The 19,645-nt window shown below is 48.9% G+C and overlaps 1 protein-coding gene across 2 annotated transcripts; it reads left to right on the top strand.

Moving 5' to 3' along the window:
- The first annotated feature begins 5 nt into the window (after positions 1–5).
- Positions 6–8,674, top strand: TEX52 (testis expressed 52). 2 transcript variants are annotated; one of them, XM_087855546.1, is made up of 3 exons: positions 6–752; positions 1,778–2,328; positions 6,526–8,674. In XM_087855546.1, exons 1-3 carry the CDS (start codon positions 681–683, stop codon positions 6,818–6,820), a joined length of 918 nt encoding a protein of 305 aa, XP_087711672.1. In that variant the 5' UTR covers positions 6–680; the 3' UTR covers positions 6,821–8,674. The 2 variants fall into 2 exon arrangements, with proteins under 2 accessions (XP_087711672.1, XP_045637230.2); XM_045781274.2 differs by lacking the exon at positions 6–752 and adding an exon at positions 862–1,005.
- The last annotated feature ends 10,971 nt before the right edge of the window (positions 8,675–19,645 follow it).

The following is a 19,645-nucleotide window of genomic DNA, read 5'->3' as shown; positions in this document are numbered from 1 at the left end:
TAACTGTCAATAAAATCCAGGGTGGAAGTGTGGTCTCTGTGGCGTGTCGGTATCTGGTCCCTGAGGCATAAGGAGGGGCTGGAGAAGAAGCGGGAGACAATGGTAACAGGGAAGCGGTAAGGCCTGAAGCCAGCACGAAGAAACACGTGAAGGAGAGTGCTAAGGGCTTTGGCCCAGGCTTCCTCCCACATCCTGCACAGGCACACCACCTTTCGAGGGCAGAAACTGGCGTATTTCCCAGAACCTCTGAACCTGATGGCTAACTTGGCCTCTTAGCACTCCCTGTAAGGAAAGGCCTACAGAGGGGCAGGGCTCACCCCTCCCAGAGCAGTAGGGAAGGATGGGCAGTTATTAGGTGCCTCATGACCTCCCCCACATCCAGAGCCTGGAAGCCAGCCTGCCCTGCTTTTCTCTCCCTGCCCTCCTAGGCAAGTCCCTCCCGGAAGCCCCTCTGGTTACCATCTTTTGCTAAAAACATGTAAGTTCTATCCCCTGCCTGTATCACCTGAAAGGCAGCCAGGTCCCAAGGGACTGAAGAGCCCTCCGAGGGGGGAGGTAAGGGCCTCCTCCTGCGTCACCATCCAGGAAGCATCACCATAGCAACCCCAACAGCAAACAATGCTGCCAGGAAAGTCTTCCCTACAAAGCAGCCCCTCCTGGCAATCAGGCCCACAAGAGGGATGGCCAGTAGCCCACAAAGACAACCCAGGGGGCGGAATGATCCACCTCATGTCCAAAAACCTTTCTTGCAGGTACGAGGTGGGGCCCCATCTCCACAGCCTATCTGTTTGCACCCTGCTGGGCTAAGGGCTGTTCCCCTGGGGTGGGCCATACTTTCTTCTGGCCAGTAGATTTGGCCCAGAGCTCTCCTACCACCCTCCTCTCTTAATCCTACGGTATTGCGAACACAGAACTCAGAGAATAGGAGATGCCTGGTTACATCTCCCAGCCCCACCTACTGGGGTGGTCATGGAGAAATGACAGCGGAGTGGGCCCAAGAGACAGGTAAGTTTTCGGGAATCAATAAAGTCCTAGGGTGGAAAGGAGGGAGAGGTGTTTTGAGTAGCGTAGGCAGATGGCTCAAGTCCCAGCTCTGCCACTCTCTGACCCAGCGACCCTGGGTGAATTATTTACCCTCATTGTGTCTTGCTTTTTGCATCCCTGAGATCGGAGAGTAACAGCATTTGCTCATAGGGTTATGAGTTGTGGATGTGTTTAGCACAGTGTCAATACATATCTGCTACTGTTTATTTCACGAGAGGTGGGACACAGGAAAGGGAAGGAACCAGCCTTCTAGATGTTTTCCATACTTGATTGTATTTGGATGAGAAGTGAGGGAACTGCCCTGATGACAAAGAAACAAGTAACAGGATGAGTCCGGGAGAGAAGAGCCCCTGGGCTGCATTCTCTGGAGGGAGATTTTCCTTCTCCGTGTTGCTTGGGAAGGGGCATTTCCCCTCACCAGTTCCTGGCAGGAGCGGGGGGCAGCCAGAGTGGAGAGGACCGGTAAGGTAAGGAGTGAAGGGCAGGGAGACAGAAGCTGAGGAGAGGGGGTGGGAAATCTAACCTCACGGATGGAGAGAGAGCAGAAGGTGAGAAACCCAGGGGACTTCTACGGAGCAGACAGAGCTTCTGACGGCAGGGCAGGAATGGAGACATGGTTTTCGGCCAGGCCACCACAGTCCCAATGAGAATCCGGGGTCTCTTGTCGTCTCTGCAGCCACTCCTGGAAGAGAGAGGCAGTGGTCCCCCAGGCTCCCCTTTTGTCTCTCCCTAGATGGCCCATGCCAGCGAGCCCCTGCTGACCCACCAAACGTGGGCTCAACGTGAGTTCCTCCTCCCCAGTGAGTCCTGGGAGTGGCCCGGCTTCACCCCGCAGGCCCACCACCGGCTGGCCCTGAAGCCGCCGCCCTGCACGGAGGTCAAGTCCGAGGTGCGCCGCCGACTCGTCCACCCTTGGAAGGACACCGCCCAGCACACCTGGGGCTTTCACACGTGGCTGGATGTGGGCCGTCTGCCCGCCACCTTCCCCACCAGGCCCGACAGGCCCTACGATAGCAACGTGTGGCGCTGGCTGACGGACACCAGGGCCCACGGCTGCCCCCCGGCAGAGCCCCCCATCCCCCCTCCCTCCTGGATGGGTCCAAACAGCTTCCTGACCTTCATCTGCGGCACTCCCATCTTTGTGGACGAGAACAGGAAGAACCAGGTGCGCGTCAGGACGGTGCGGGAGTTGAGAGAGCTGGACAAACTCAAGCTGAGGAGCGAAGCGAGGGCACCTCCCCTCGACGCCAAGGGCAACATCCTGCCCCCAAAGAACTTCAAGAAGTAAGAGGAGCTCCTTCCTCGTGGCGGGGAGGGGGGTGCTTACCCAACCTACTCCTGTTCAGGTGGCCCTCCCTCTCTCTGGTCCCTGTTTCTGATGTCTACCTCGGTACTCTAGGCCTCCGCCTTTGGGCATCAGTCCTGAAGGTAGCTGGAAGGAAGGTGTGGAGGCAAGGGAAGGACAGCCAGGGGAGGTCGCTTAACCATTTAACTAGAATGCCCGGGATACATCTAGGTGCTTAATACCTGCTGGGCCCTGGGGGTCCAGACAAATGTCACTCTGTTCCTTCCCCCAGGGCGCTTAGGAAAGGCAGATACCTACCTACAGGCTCGGAGAGGCGGCTAACAAAACAACCCCACGCACACTACGTGTCCAAAGTGTAACACAGACAGTGAGTGTTGTAAGAATAGCAATTACTAGTGGAAAGAGCTGAGAGCTGGAGTCAGAGGTTTGGATTAAAGTCCAGACTTGGCAAACTGTTTAGTTCTTCCGGACCCAATTCCATCACTGATAAAATGCGGACAGTAAACACCACTCGATGGGAGAAGATAAAATGGGTTAATGGAGATAGGAAAGCACTATACAAAAAACAGGTGTTATTACAGAAATGCAGAGGAGGGAGGGGTTGCTATGGGCTGGAGCGTCCCCCCAGGAAGGCTTTGCGCAGAAACCAGGTGAAGGCTGGAAGGGTAGGAGGGCCTCAGAAAGCTTGAAGGGGATGAGGGTTGACCGGTCTGAGCAGAGACAGGAATGCAAAAGGGGTTAATGGAGCGGCCTGCTGCTCTCCCTCCCCGCCCACCGCCCACCGTGGGAACTTGGGAACGCACAGCACAGTTATCTCCCTACTGGGTCCAGTTTCCGAGGCGATAAGGCAGGAAAGGGGGCAGGGAATAAGGATAGAATATCTCAAATTCCAACCCCAAGGGCATTAACAGAAGCAGTGAGGGGTTGGAGAGGAGGCTGTGGAGATTTTTAAGCTTTTCAAAAAATGCCACCAGTTGGTGATTTTGAGAGAAGATTCTTCAGGGCTTTGGCTTGCAGGACGGGTTGTTGATTCCGAGTATGTGCTAACTAACACTAGGCATACAAAGGTGATGAGACTTAGATCGCCCCCCCCCAAAAAATAACAATAAAAATAAACTTCAGTGAAATGATAGTGCCAGATGTTGTAATCACTTGAGCTATATTATTTATAACCTCCCACTACCCTGAAGAGAAACTATTACTAGCAACCCTATTTTACAGATGGGGCATCTGACACTGGGAAGTCCCCTATCTCGCCCAAGTCCATATGGCCAGGAAAGTGGCAGAGCTGGGGTTCGAATGCAGTTCTGGATCTGCATTCCCAACCATTTTCCCTCTTGCCTGACGGGAAATCAGAAGTGTTCACAGCTACTTTTGATTTGATGTAACATTCTATAAAGGCAGCATAAGAAAAACACAATTATCCATCAAAAGAGCTGCACGCCATGCCCAACCTACAGTGAATGTGCATGAGGGCAGAAGCTGCATGGGCTCAGGTCTGGGTAGCAATCTCCCCAGCTCCATCACAAACTTGCTACGCCACCTTGACTTTCTCTGAGCCTCGCTTTCCCCAGTACGTATTGGAGATGTACCTGGTACCTTGCAGGGTTGTTGGAAGATGAAAAGGCATGGTGTGTGGCATGGAGAGGGGGCTCAGTATGGTGTCATTAATACGTCGTCCCCGTGAGAGGAGGGTCCTTGTTTCCCTCTGTTTGCTGCTGGAGGCCCAGTCCTGGGAGCCAGGAATGAAGGAGTCCCACACAAGGTTTTGCTGTTCATGGAGGACATGGCGCTTGAGGTGACCCTTGAAGAACTTGTACAAGTTCACCAGTGGGAGCGAGACAGAACGGTGAGAGGAAGGGCCCATCCTGCCCTGTCGTCCTTTTGAGCAGTTCTGGAAGGGGTTAAAATACATTTTAAAATGTCACTAGATCAGGGGTGCCTGGGTGACTCAGTTGGTTAAGCACCACTCTCGGTTTCAGCTGGGGTCGTGATCTCAGGGTCCTGGGGCCGAGCCCCGCGTCCAGCCCCACGTCAGGCTCTGCCCTCAGCATGGCATGTGGATTCTCTCTCCCTCGCCCTCTGCCCCTCCCCCTACTCATGCTTGCTCGCTCTCTCCCTCTCTCCCTCTAAAATAAATAAATCTTTTTTTTAAAAAGTCTCTAGATCGGCGAGAGGGCACATTTTGAGCGTGAGAGACCCAGAAAGGGCTTCAGACAGGTCTAAGCTTCAAGATGCCCATGACATTGCTGAGAAATAGAGCACGTATACCTAAACCCAGCCGTTATCAGCTCCAGTAGCACGTCGCAATCACCTGGGCCTCTTTAAAAAATGCTGAGGTTTGAGCCCCACCCATGAGATTCCAACTTAGCTGGGCTGAGGGGTGGGCTGCCTGAGCACAGGGATTTTTAAAAAGCTCCAGAGGAGTGATTCTAATGTGCAGCCAGGCTTGAGTATGTCTGATGTAAACCAAAGACAGCAAACGGGGATATCTGAGGGACGAGCTGCAAAGCATGTGGAAGCACAGGAAATTTGCCCCATTCGACCGTTGGTTTTTTATTTGATTTTATTTTTAAAGATTTTATTTATTTGAGAGAGAGACAGAGAGAGAACACAAGTGGGAGCGGGAGGAGGGGGCAGAGGGAGAGGGAGAAGCAGGCTCCCCTCGATCCCAGGACCCTGAGATCATGACCGGAGCCCAAGGTAGATGCTTAACCATTGTTTTTTAAGAAGTCAGTCTCTGGGGCGCCTGGGTAGCGCAGTCGTTGGGCGTCTGCCTTCGGCTCAGGGCGTGATCCCGGCGTTCCGGGATCGAGACCCACGTCGGGCTCCTCCGCTGGGAGCCCGCTTCTTCCTCTCCCACTCCCCTGCTGTGTTCCCTCTCTCACTGGCTGTCTCTCTGTCACATAAATAAATTAAAAAATCTTTAAAAAAATAAATAAAAATAAAAACTCAATAGAGACTCTATTGAACCTAACGCTACAGGCCTGTAGAAGAGGGAGCCATCAGACCAGGTGTCCTAGGGCAGCTGGTCAGAGCAAGAAGGCTTCTTGGATGTCCTCATGCTCACCAGGGATGAGAAGGGGCACTTGAACGGCGTTCTCTACTTCCTGCCGGCACTGCCTTGGCACAGGACATGGGGCTGAGGGACAGTTAGCATCTGGATAATGATATACAGATAATATGTAAAAAGAATGGGAGACTGACCATCTAAACAACATAATTTCACCATCCTAAAGCCACACACGGGGTGCACGCTCTCTGACATAGACCAATATCCAATACGGAAGAGACACAGAGGGATTCCCTACAGCCCGATCACTCTCAAGCTTGTGTTAGAGTAACAGAAAAATGTTAGCCAAACAGGGCTTTATACCTCGGTCTCAAGATGTGCATGACAAATAAGCTTTCAGGGCATAAATGCATTGTTTTCTTACGGCACTGACGTTAATGGCAACAGTTGGTCAGCCTTTACCGCTATCAGAATATAACGGGATCCCCCTGCTTGGGGCGCCTGGGTGGCTCAGTCAGTTGAGGTCCGACTCTTGGTTTTCGCTAAGGTCATGATCTCGTGGTTGTGAGATCCAGCCCTGAGCTGGGCTTCGCACTGAGTGAGGAGTCTGCTTGGGATTCTCTCCCTCTCCCTCTCCCTCTGCCCCTCCCCTCATTTGCACTCTCTCTCTCTCAAAACCAAACCAAAACAAACAAACAAAAAAACACACCAGGATCCCAATGATGATCCTTCCTTACTTTGAATGATATTAGCTTGGGACCTTGACTAGTTGGCATTTTATCATTATCATAATTCGAAATAATTCTGATTTTTTAAAAAGCCTACAGAATTTTTTAAAAGTAATCTCTACACCCAACATGAGGCTTGAACTCACAACCCCAAGATCAAGGGTCAGATGCTCTCCCGACTGAGCCAGCCCGGCGCCCCAAGTCTGTGGAATTTTTAATCATGGTTTGATGTTTAATACTAAGGGTTTCCAAAACATTTTCTTTTGAGAGGAACATGAAGAATTATAAATTGGGGGGCTTACCTTTGTACTATTGTGAAAATACTTTTATTAAGCTATGAGAAAAGCATCATGCTTTCCCTTCTTACTTCTCCCACCATGCCCCCACCTCTCCTTTGACCTCTCTGTTCTCTGCACACCCCTTTCCCCCAACAGGTACCGGCACATCTCAGCTGGTGGAAGGTTTGAGCCCCGAGGCCTCCAGCTCATGCCCAACCCACTTCCCAATGATTTTGCCAGGGGCTGGCCCTGCCCGAACCCTCTGCCTCATTACCAGGAGAAGGTGCTAAAACTGGCCCGGCTGCCTAGCGTACCTCTGAGCAAGGACCTTGTGAGGAATTACCAAGCCCTGATAGAGAACCGGGTTGCCTTGCCCCTCTGTCATCTCTCCAAGGCACCACCTGGTAAAACCTTAGGGAGGAAGACAAAGAGAAGACCTGGACAGATCTAAAGAGCCTCCAGCCAGGCGAGGACTGTGGTGGGCTACCGTGTTCTCAACCAGCGAGAAGCCTTTGGGGTGGCTGAAGGGCTGATTTCTGCAGCACAGAGCCTCGCCACCGTCCCTCCAACTGCAAGCCACCTCTGTCCCCCAGGCTCCTGGAGACGCTACTGAAACTCTAAGTCATTACCTCTCTTCCTTGGAGGGCTCTCTCATAGCAGGTGGGAGGATTGAGTGGGGTGGAACAGGGACAGCAGAGGGGGGTCCAGTTTTTAGGGACAGAATGAAGAGTGGGGAGGAGGAAGGGGTGTGTGTGTGTGTGTGTGTGTGCGTGCGTGTGTATGGGGTGGGGGACGACGCACTGTAAGCAATGTGGCTATGGAGTTGCCTTGACTCCCATAACCCATTTGGAACAAAACTGGGATTGGTCAGGGTACAGGAAGCTTCTGGGGCAAAATGACCTCGATTCTGCACCTCCCTAGACCATATGCTGTCTGGACAAAGACCAGAAGCAGCTCTGCTGGGTTGTCGTTCCCACGCAGGGTGTGGGAGCGGAGGTGAGGCCCAGGCTGGTGCTAGAGGATAGAAGAGTCAGGGCTGAGGAAGGCTGACCAGGTCTCTGCGGAGGGACAGGAGTAGAGCAAAGTAGAGAATCAAGGTAAAATGGTGGTCACCTCAGAGCATTCAGTTAGGGCCTTGGGCCTGTGCTGCAGTTGACCCCGGATGCCCCAGCTTTTGTCGTGGGGGGCCAGAGACAAGGGGCCTAAGGTGAAGGCAGGCAAATCCTGTTGGTCAGGAAGGTACTGCCCCCAGCTGGGGTGGAGGTTGGGTGTGGGAGGCCCAGGAGAAGGGGCTGCAGGGAGGCGGCTGGAAGGGGAGAAGTTGTACGGTGCGGGCCCCTGTCCTACCCCAGGTTGGTGATCTTCCTCGGCAGGGGTTCTTCTGGCCTTCTGGCCACTGCGCTCTTGCCCAGTTTTCTCAAGCCCTCTCGGTCCCTGGGAATGGAAACCCTACCAGGGTCCTAGCCCTGGTTTGACCACAAACCAGCTATATGACCTTTGGGAAGGGCATTGTCACCCTCAGGCTTTCAGCTTCCTCATTTGCACTGTGGGAGCCACTGAGGTACAAATCAGCGGAATAAAAAAAATGATGTAAGAGAAGAACCTGCGAAGAGTCTGGCCCGTTGTAGGCCCATAAATGAGGCTACCAGCCAGTCGTCATTCATAGGATACAAACAACGGGTGGGATATTACTCAGTCAGAAAGAGGCAGGGGTATTGACACATGCTATGATGTGGATGAACCTTGAAAATGGGACGCTGAGGGGCAGGTGGGGGGCTCAGTCGGTTAAGCATCTCCCTTTGGCTCAGGTCATGATCCTGGGGTCCTGGGATCGAATTTTGTGTGGGGCTCCCTGCTCAGCGGGAGCCTGCTTCTCCCTTTGCCTCTGTCCCTCCTCACCTCTCCCCTCCCCACCCCGCAATCATGTTCTCTCACTCTCACTCACTCTCTCACTCACACTCTTTCTCAAATAAATAAAGTCTTTTTTTTTTTTTAAATGACACTGGGTGAAAGAAGCCAGGTACAAAAGGCCACATATGGTATGATTCTATTTCTATGAAATATCTAGAAAAGGCGAATCCATAGAGACAGAAGGTGAATTGGTGGTTGCCAGGTGCTGGGGGAGGGGCAAGTGGGGACTGACTGCTCAGCGGGTACAGGGTTTTCTTTTAGGGTGGGAAAATATTTTTGAACTAGATAGAAATGGTTGCACAACATCATGAATGAACAAAATGCCCCTGAATTGTATACTTTAAAAACGGCCATGGTTTTGTTACGCGGAATTCATCTCAATTAAAACCAATTACAATAGATAGGATGTGATAGTTTCCAGATTTCATTCTGGTTCCAAAGCTGTGGCTCCCTTCCTTAACACTTCTCCCCAGGATATGTGTGGGGGATGGGCAGGGACTAGCGCTGAGGGGTGAAGGAGAATCCCCTGCGTACTCCAGGGGAGTGACAGCTCTGGGAATGTGCCCATTCTTCCCACTTTGGGTTAAGAAGGATCGTGGAAAGCAGGAGATCCCTTTACCTAGGGTCCTAACAGGTCAGAACTGGGTAGGCCATGAGGATACAAGACAAACCCCATCAGGCTTTAGATGGCAAACCAGGACCCATGGAGAAGTGGCTTGCCCTGGGCTACACAACCAGGCATCCCCGCGCTCCCAGAAGTAGAAACGAAGCACTGGGCTGGGCGTTGTGTAGTCATCCTGCTGCTTATCTCTGAAAGTAGCCCACTATGCCTGGGTTTTGTCACCTCCACAATGAGAGGCCCTGGGGAAACTTAGAGGGTTAATATGAAGAGTTTGGAGAGTGGGAGGAAGGAGGCCACTGGTATTCTTCAGAGGAAGCCTCCTCCCCCGCTGGCCTGGAAGCCATGGGAGGGCAGAGAGGTAAGGGGCCCTTACACAGACTCCTGCCTCGGCAGACCCAGACCAGTCCAGAGGCTGCTCGCCTCCCAAGGACTTCCAGCCGACCTTTCTGCTCTGCTCCCGGGAGAACAGCCTCCTTCCTGCTGGCAAGGGGGCCTACGGCATCATCAGAGGCCTCGTCCATGCGGCAGCCTGAGATGCAGAAGCAAGACTTCTGAAATTCCTGGGCCGTGGAGGTCTGAGGGACAGCAAGAGTATTCAGACCCCCTCCTGGGCCTGGGGACTCTTCCAAGGTGGTCTCCAGCTCAGCCTGCTAGCAGCCATGATCACCACCCCCCACCTCCCACCCCTGCCCCCACATACACTAATAAGTATGGAGTTCTTGAAAGCCTTTTTTGGAGTGGAGTGGGGGATTCCTCTCCCCGGGCTTGCTTTAAAGATCTACTCTCTCACCACAACTTTTGAGGGGAAGCAGAGTGAACATCCCTCCCCCAACATACCTAGCACACCAATCCCAGAACACCCCGTGCTCTGCTGAATGCAACCGACCTCATGGACACTAATTAATCCCAGCACAGAGGGCTCAGGGCCACTACTGGGTCAACGACTCCCCTTCCACAACCTCCCTCTGCCTAAGGCAGGTATTGGTCTCGTGAGCTGGTTCGGGTTCCTGAGTGACTGGGGCCAGGGGAACGGTGGGGGGTCAGAGTGTGCTGGGAACCCCTGTGGGAGAGACATGCTGGGCCAGCCACACTGTCACCTACGATCTTCAGTCTTCAGTCTTCATCTGGCTGTCTGCCAGGGTTGTCCCATCTGATTGCCATGCCTCAAAAAGCCCCCTTGCTGCTCCCTGAGGTGACAAATCAGACATCCTTTCTCCCCCAGACTCACTTCCCACCTTCCTTAGAACCCTCTGGCCTTTTCATGTCTACTCATCGCTGACTCACTTGCTCCGAGCCCTTCGTCTTCTTGCTTCTCTTCCACCTCCAAGCCCTCTTCTGCACGTACTGTCCACTGAACCACATTTACTTATTTTCAATACAAACAGTTGCTGCTTCCTATTTATCATCAGAAGGAGGGGTTTCAGTGGCCATTCCTATAGTTGTCCATCTCATGGTAATCTCAAGCCAACGCACGCTCTGCAGGTCCCAGGACAAAACCTCACGCACGCGTCCACGCTGCTGCGTCCTGCCCCCGTTCCAGCCGAAGGTCAAGGTTTCGCCGGGTGGCTCCCCTTAGCCCACGACCATTCTCCCCGGATGTTCACTGAGCACGGACACTAGGTATCATACATGGTTCCTAGTGAACAGTCAGCGACTTCCGTAGCACGAGTGTCACCAGGACATGGAGGTCATGGACAGGGGTGTGGAGGGCAGGCCCAAAGCTTCGGCGAGGAGGGAGGGGAAAATGGAGGGCAATGGAAGCAGGAAAGAAAGGCGATAAACCCAGGAGGGAGGAGGAGAAGTGCTGAAGCCAGAGGAGAGGCAAAGCCAGAGCCTGGGAAGCAATGAGGTCCAGCGGGCATGGAGGTCCTGGGCAGCTTTGTCTGTCAGATCCTCTGAGGGCATTTGCAGGATCCAGATTTCAGCACAGAGCCCGGTAGGTGGGAGGAATTGGCAAGTACGTGCTGTGGGTGTAAGAGAAAGGGGAATGAGTAGATTGGGGTCTGGAGTGAGTGCCCAGGGCATTAGTCGGACTCTGCCACCAACAGTTCAGGTGGGGAACTCAAAGGGCTGTTCTGGAGTCTCGTTGCCAGAGTAGATGGGTGAATAACGGCACGTTTCCTCCTGTGTCCATGGGAGTCCTGCTGACCCGTTCGTTCAAGTAATTTTGGATAAGAAGAGTGAGAAAAGACAGGGGGGAAAAAAGCCTAGGATCTGGTGAGAAGGTGGACAAGTAATTAAAAATAGTGTGAGAAATCATGTCAGAGATAACCAGTCCAGTTGTAGTGTGGGGGCAAAGGGGAGAAGCATCTAGGAGTATGTGTGTGTGTGTGTAAGCACATGGGTGTGTGTTTGCATGTACGGCTTCCAAAAACAGCAAACCTCTACTCAGCACTCATTACGTGTTAGGCAATGTTTTGAGAGCTTTCCAAGAATCACCCCATTTAATCCTTACAGAACTATGAGATAGATTCCATCATAATCTCCATTTTAGAGATGAGTAAACTGAGGCAGAGAGAGCTCTTAACCAGTTTGCTATTCTGCCTCTCATTTAAACTTCACAGAAATTCTACAAATTACATGTCATTTCAATTTTACAGGAGAGGGAGTAAATTCCAGAAGCTTAAGCACTTCACTCAGAGTCACCCAGTTAGTTAATGAATGAGTTGGACTACTTGACCAAGCTTCGTCTGAGTTCAAAATACCATGTTCGTTGTGGAAGGAGCCGAGATGCCCTTCAACAGATGACTGGATTAAGAAGTTGTGGTCCATATATACAATGGAATATTACTCAGCTATCAGAAAGAACGAGTTCTCAACATTTGCTACAACATGGACAGCACTGGAGGAGATAATGCTAAGTGAAATAAGTCAAGCAGAGAAAGACAACTATCATATGATTTCTCTTATCTATGGAACATAAGAACTAGGATGATCAGTAGGGGAAGAAAGGGATAAAGAAAGGGGGGGGTAATCAGAAGGGGGAATGAAACATGAGAGACTATGGACTATGAGAAACAAACTGAGGACTTCAGAGGGGAGGGGGGTGGGAGAATGGGATAGACCGGTGATGGGTAGTAAGGAGGGCACGTATTGCATGGTGCACTGGGTGTTATACACAACTAATGAATCATCGAGCCTTACATCGGAAACCGGGGATGTACTGTATGGTGACTAACATAATATAATAAAAAATCATTAAAAAAAAATACCATGTTCGGTGCGGTTTCGTCAATGGAGAGGAGCACTGAAATTTTCTGTGCCTCGGTTTTGCCATCCATAAAACAGGAGACCATCCAAGCGTCAAATAGAAAACACTGTCATGGTCTGGTAGTTTTTGGGGTGGAGGTAGGGTGATGAATTTCAGAGCTGGCACAGACCTCCTGGAACCCTTGTTGGCCAGGAGAATTCTGGAAAATAGCTTCATTCCTGTCCTCAGCAGATCTGACAGGGCCAGAGGAGAAAGCCTGAAATAGAACTGGCTGCCCTTAACCTTCCATGGGCTCAAGGGAGCTATTTGTCTAGCTCTGAATAACCCATTCTATGAAGAATATTCTGGGAATTTCCTTATGAGGCAGAGCAATGTCTGGGTGATTTCACTGTGCCAAATGAGCTCTCCTCCCCATCTCTACCGTCAGAGATAAGAATCGGCACTACTCAGCCTTGAAGAAAAAAGGCTAAAAAGAAGAGGTATAAAGATATTTAGAGGCATGAAAGCTTATCCCACGGAAGGTGGGAACCAGTTCATTTCCATCTCCACTGTGGCTTGGACAAGAAGGCAGAGATTTTGAGTAATAGCTACAGGGATTTAGATTAGATATAAAGAAGAACTTCCTGAAACAGCAGAGAGTTGTTGACATAGATTATATCGGGTTCAAGGAAACGAGCTGTGAATCTATTTAGACCAGCGCCATCCAGCAGAAGTGTAATAGAGCCATACATGTGACTTTAAATTTGTTAGTTGCCATATTAAAAAATAAGAAGTTGGGCACCTGGGTGGCTCAGTCGGTTGAGCTCCAGACTCTCGGTTTCAGCTCAGGTTGTGATCTCAGGGTCATGAGATTGAGTCCCGCTCAGGGTTCCAAGCTTGGCTCAGGGTCTGCTTGAGACTCTCTCTCCCCCTCTGCATCTCCCCACCACCCTGCACTCTCATGCTCTCTCTCTCAAATAAATAAATAAAAATATTTTTAAAAAATTTAATAAAAAATAAAAAAGTAAAAACAAACCTGTGAAGTTCATTTTTAAAAAAGATTTTATTTATTTATTTGTCAGAAGAAGGGAAGCGCAAGCAGGGGAAGTGGCAGGCAGAGGGAGAAGCAGGCTCCCCACTGAGCAAGGAACCCAATGTGGGACTCGATCCCAGGACCCTGGGATCATGACCTGAGCTGAAGGCAGATGCTTAACTGACTGAGCCACCCAGGCGTCCCGAAGTTCATTTTTGTAACGTATTTTATTGAACACAAGAGATCCAAATTATGATCAATATAAAATAATGTAAACTATGTAAAAATAATTGAAGGATTTCACATGGTTTCTTGTATCGTTTTCAAAATCTGGTGTAGAGTTTACACGTATAGCAAAGCTCTCTTTAGACTAGCCGTCCCTCAGGTGCTCGATAACCATACGTCGCTGGTGACTGCCGTCTTGGCCAGCACAAATCTAGGCTCGCTAATGATTGTCTGACACCCAGACACAAGTATAAGGTGTGGTCTTGTTTTATCCAAAGGCAGAAAGTTCTCTAGAAGACCCGGGGCAGTGACCGCGAAGACCAAGAGAACCCTATGTTAGAGCCCCTCTCCGCCTTCCTCACCGCTGGAAATACAAAGACCAGTGGCCCTCTGGCTGTCGTAGAGCCCACACAGCAGTGTGCTGTGTATTCTTTCAGTAGAGGGAATCCCGACCCTCTCAGGTCTGTTGGACTCAGGGTTTGGTGGCTTCTTAACCCTGGTGGGAAGAGCACTGTGCCAAGGAGAGTCAGGAAGAGGGTTCCATGCCGGGGTAGACGAGGTAGCTCCATTCTCTCTATGGCAGGAGACAATGTTCTCTGCCCCAGCTAGTCTTCCTGGTGCGTGAGTGACTGGTCACCGGAGGAGCCAGGCCGGACAGAGGGGACGGAGAGGAGCAGCTCTACCCTGCCTGGGTGTGTGTGGGGACAAGCACTGTCCCAGCCTAGCCTAGCCTACCTGCAGTATTCCGAGTTCTCGGTGTGTGACCCCTTCCTCCAGCTATGAGCACAGCCCCCTCCCTCACCTTGTTCTCATCTCTGCACAGAGTCAGCTACCCACCGCCTGACCCCCATGGCTCCCTCTCCTCCCGTCCTGCTTGTTTTTCTTCGGCACTTACCATCACCTGACGTCATAAATGTAGCTGTTCACTGTCTGCTTTCCTCCTAAAATGTGAACTCCAGGGGGTGGGCCTTTCTTCGCGTTCACCATGGTGCACCCAGAGCTTACCTCGGTGTCTGACACATAGTACGTGCTCAATAAATCCTTCCTGACTGAATGAAAGGAAAACTTGCTATAATTCAGAGGAGAACCAACGCAGTGAGGGAGGCAAATCTCATGCTTCCATTTTTTCTCACGAAATTTCTGTATTTGGATCCATTCACTTCAACTTCTATGTGAAGTTGAAAAAAATGAGAGAAATTACAGATATTTCCCAAGTGTCTTGGAAGGGAAAACCTCCACTTCTATTCCTGACAATAGAAGACTGGTTTAATCTTCCTCAGTAGTGCTCCTGGAAGTTTTCTCCCCATGTCTCATCATTAGAGTTCAATGTAGCCGTTCCTTGTAAATGAACTGGTTTGTTGAGTTCTATAAAATTCAGGTTAAAAAATGACCAGGGAATGAGGTGCCTGGCTAGCTTATCAGAAGAGCATGCGACTCCTGATCCAGGGTATGGGCCCCACATCGGGTGTAGAGATTACTAAAAATAAATAAACTTTAAAAAAATGACCAGGGAGGGAAGTGAGGTAAGTTATTGGCAAAGACACAGACCACCCAGCTGAGGATACAAACTGGCCTCAGAACATTCCCTGGCATTTCTCCATCTTTTCTTTTTTTTTCTTTTTTTTAGTTAGACAAGCCTAGATTTTTTTAAGTCAAAGCATAGTTACATATAGTATTAGTTCCAGGTGTACTAGATAGTGATTTGACAATTATATACATTATACAGTGCTCGCCGTGGTAAGTGTAGTCACCATCAGTCACCCTACAGAGTTATTACAATATTAATGATTATAATCCCTAGGCTGTAATTTTCACCCTCATGACTTATTTATTTTATAGCTAGAAGTTTGTACCTCTTAACCACTCTGCCTGCTTTGCCTATCCCTCGACCCCCTGCCCTCCGCAACCATCAGTTTGTTCTCTGTGCTTATGGATCAGCTCTGCTTTTTGTTTATTTGTTTGTTTTGGTTTTTTTAGATTCCACATATAAGTGAAATTATGTGACATTTTCCTTTCTCTGTCTGACTTATTTCACTTAACATAATATCCTCTAGGTCCATCCATGTCGCTGCAAATGGCAAGGTCTCATCCTTTTTTATGGCTGAGTAGTATTCCTGTGTGTGTGTGTGTGTGTGTGTGTGTGTGTGTGTGTGTAAACTACATCTTCTTTATTCATTTATGGATGGACACTTGGGCCACTTCCATTATTTGGCTATTGTAAATAGTGCTGCAATATACATAAGGGTGTATACATCTCTTCAAATCAGTGTCTTTATTTTCTGTGGGTAAATACCCAGTACTGAGATTTTATACCATATCTTCTTTATCCATATATCTATTAATGGACATTTAGGTTGCTTCCATATCTTGACTATTATAAATAACACTGCAATAAACATAGAGGTGCATATACCTTTTTGAATTAGTGTTTTCATTTTTGGGCGGTAAATACCTAAAAGTAGAATTACTGGATCATGTGATAGCTCTATTTTTAGTTTTTTAAGGAAACTGCATACTGTTCCCAGAGTTGCTGCACCAGTTTGCATTCCCACCAACAGTGCGAGAGGGATCCCTTTCTCCACACCCTCGCCAGCACCTTGCCAGCACACCATTCTGACCAGTGTGAGGGGAGAGCTCATTGCAGTTTTGATTTGCATTTCCCTGATGAAGAGTGATGCTGAGTATCTTTTCATGTGTCTGTTGACCACGTAAGCCTTGTATGTCTTCTTTGGGAAAATGTCTCTTCAGGTTCTCTGCCCAAATCGGATAATTTGGGGGTGTTTTTGGTATTGAGTTGTATGAGTTCCCTATACACTCTGAATATTAGCCCCTTACCTGATACATCACTTGAAAATATCTTCTCCCATTCAGTAGGTTGCCTTTTTGTTTTATGATGGTTTCCTTCGTTGGGCAGAAGCTTTTCATTCTGGTGTAGTCACAATTGTTTTATTTTTGCTTTTGTTACCATTGCCTTTGGGGTCAGATCCACGAAAGTGTTGCTAAGTTCGATGCCCATGAGTTTACTGACTATGTTTTCTTCTAGGATTCTTATGATTTCAGGTCTTACATTTATGTCTTTAATCCATTTTGAGTTTATGTTTGCGTATGGTGTAAGAAAGTGGTCCAGTTTCATTCTTTTGCATATTGCTGTCCAGTTTTCCCAACACCATTTGCTGAAGAGACTGTCTTTTCCCTATTGTTCTTGTTTCCTTTGTCATAGATTAACTGACCATATAAGCATGGGTTTATTTCTGGGCTCTCTTTTCTGTTCCATTGATTTATGTGCCTGTTTTTGTGCCAGTACCATACTGTTTTGGTTACTACAGCTTTGTATATAACTTGAATTCTAGAATTGTGATACCTCTAGCTTCGTTTTTCTTTTTTAAGCTTGCTTTGGCTATTCAGTGTCTTCTGTGGTTCCATACAAATTTTAGGATTGTTTGTTCTAGTTCTGTGGATTGCATTGAATGAGTAGATTGCATTGGGTTCATCATCTTATCAAAAGGAGTTCTTTAGCTCCTGAGAAAGAAGAACTCAGAGTTTTGCATTGCCAGAACATTCCCATTCTCCCTGCAACTTGGGAAAAAACAAATTTACAAAGGAGGAAACCAAGGATCACAAAAAGGCAAAAGAGAGTTTCCTTACCCCTGAGTCCCACTCCAAGATGGTGTGATAGATAGTGAATAGAGAGCATTAGTTTGGGCCACAGAACACAGGGACCAACTTGACTCTTACACAACCACATTCCAGAGAATGGCATTTCCTGAGCACCAGTGCTTCCACCGCCAGGCAACAAAGGCCTTGTCAGAGCAACTGGAATTGAGGTGATGCTGTCCCCAACCTCACCCCACCCAAATCGCAAATTCCCAAGTCTCCATTCTACACCAAAGGTATGTTTACTCTTCCCTGGGGTTCAGTCTGCAGACCCAAGTGCACCTAAGAGTTCAGAAACATCCCATCCATGTTGTCAGCCTGGCTCAAGGCAACTTTGCTAAGTGCTCTGGAATCATCTCATTCTTGTTCATTAATAGCATTACTCTTCCAAAAAGAAAATGAATTAATCAAGAGCTCTTGAAGATGTTGAAGAATTTTTAAACCTAAGGAGTGAATTGCCAAAAATACAGTTGGAGGAGATACCTTTCGGCATTGGGCCCATCCAGCATGGTAGTACGTAGGCCACTCACTGATCCATCAATGCATTTGGTTGGCCCCAGTGAAGGGACCACAGGAACCAGTGCAATGTGTCAGTGGATCCTCTTTGAACTCTACCCCTGGCAAAGATGCGGCCAATGGACATCAAGGCATGGGAGGGAACTGGAATATTCCTCTGAAACTGAGTGTAAATGAAACCAGGATGTGGGTGGGCCAGAACTCGATCAATGGAATCATACTACAGTTTTGTTTTCATTCTGTGCTTATCGTCTTCATCAGTCTTCTCTTTCTGCCTGGTGGACATTGAGCAGGACTTGGGAGACAGAACACCAGGGTTTCCCGGCTCTGTTATTTAGTAACTGAATGCCAGGTGAGATTTCTAAGTCTCAGTAGATTAGCTTTCAGGGACTGCCATAACAAGTACCATGAACTGGACGGGTTAAACAACAGAAATGTATTCTCACAGTTCTGGAGGCTGCAAGTCCAAGATCAAGGTGCCGGCAAGGTTGGTTCTTTCTGAGGGTACTGAGAAAGGATCTGGCCCAGGCCCTCCTTCTCCCAGCTTCTGGTGGATACTGGCAACATTTAGCGTCCTTTGCCTTATAGATGCATCACCCATTCTCAGCCTTCATGTTAATGTGGCATTCTTCCTGTGTACAGCTCTGTATCCGAATTTCCCCTTTTAGTAAGGACACAGTCATGTTGGACTAGTGACCTCATGTTAACGTCATTATCGCTTTACAGACCCTATCTCCTAATAAGGTTACATTCTGAAGTGCTGGGAGTTGGGACTTTAATGTACAAATTTGTGGGGGACACAATTTAACCCATAACACTTTGCTCTTCTCTCGCCTATAAACAGGGATCACAATGCAATTCTTCCTCATATAATTGTCATGCCTGTGAAAATGCCTCAAACAGACTGGGTCTGTAGGAGGCCATCGGAAATCTTGTCTGTCTGAATGTGTGCGTGCGCCTTGGTGATATCTGGACCAGACTGCGCCCCTAAGGAGCAGGGCTCAATTGGGGCTCCCATCCTGCACGTGTTCAACCCATGCAAGCAGGTGCTTGACCCGATGCATTTTGATGATGGTGAAGATAAAAGGCTGGAGAGAAATATCTGATGACAGACGAGCTGGGGCTTGGTTTGATTCCAAGTGCCGGTGAGGACGTGGAGGGCGAGGAGCCCCCGAACACTGATAACTGGAGGGCACAATGGTATAAATACTCTGGAGGACAAGTTGGCATTATGCGAATGGGGGAGAAGCTGTGTATCTGATGCCCCAGCCATTCCACACCCAGGGATGTGGTCTAGAGAAATGTTTACACGTGTGCCCAGGAGGTATGTGTAAAAATGTTCATAGTACCACTGTTCGTAAATGAAAAATGACCTAAGGGGTGCCTGGCTGGCTCAGTCAGTAGGGCATGTGACTCTTGATCTCAGGGTCGTGAGTTCAAGCGCCATGCTGGGCATGGAGCCTATTTAAAAACAAAAACAGGGGCGCCTGGGTGGCGCAGTCGTTACAGCGTCTGCCTTCGGCTCAGGGCGTGATCCTGGCGATCCGGGATCGAGTCCCACATCAGGCTCTTCCGCTGTGAGCCTGCTTCTTCCTCTCCCACTCCCCCTGCTGTGTTCCCTCTCTCGCTGGCTGTCTCTCTGTCACATAAATAAATAAAATCTTTAAAAAATAAAAAAATAAAAACAAAAACAAAAACAAAAACTAACGGAAAAGTAACCTAAATTTCCTAAACCTGATGTATTCACAGAGGAATAACATACAGCTGTTAAAGAGAATTAATAGAGCAATGTATATCTCGCGGATGAATCTCACTAACAAAATATTGAGCAAAAAAAGGACAATTTGCGGAAGGATATATGTAATGGGTCAGGGAAAACTAAACGACATGTTGCTTAAGATACATGTATACACATATGCGTAAAGAGTAAAAGGACAAGTATGGGAATGGTGAAACACCAGAGTGAGGAAGGGATTTTATCTGGGGAAGAGAGGTGCAGGGGGCGCTTCAACCATATTTATAATAGTTTGGTTATTTTTTTAACCGAGGTGACCAGTAAAAGGTATTGGTTATTCTTGATAACTTTCTGAGCGTTTGAATTATAATGCTTTTTAAAGAGCCGGGA

The sequence above is a fragment of the Ursus americanus genome, chromosome 25, assembly GCF_024610735.1.
Source record: "Ursus americanus isolate L20-20 chromosome 25, mUrsAme1.1.p, whole genome shotgun sequence".
NCBI lineage: Eukaryota > Metazoa > Chordata > Mammalia > Carnivora > Ursidae > Ursus > Ursus americanus.
Note: the sequence above shows the minus strand (reverse complement) of the source record. Positions and strands in the feature narration are given on the sequence as shown.

Excerpts from the sequence above, each read along its gene's own strand:
- TEX52 (XM_087855546.1), top strand. The coding sequence starts at position 681 with ATGGCCAGTAGCCCACAAAGACAACCCAGGGGGCGGAATGATCCACCT. Across the intron at positions 753-1,777 it reads TCCAAAAACCTTTCTTGCAG|ATGGCCCATGCCAGCGAGCC; the intron begins GTACGAGGTGGG and ends GTCTCTCCCTAG. Across the intron at positions 2,329-6,525 it reads CCCCCAAAGAACTTCAAGAA|GTACCGGCACATCTCAGCTG; the intron begins GTAAGAGGAGCT and ends TTCCCCCAACAG.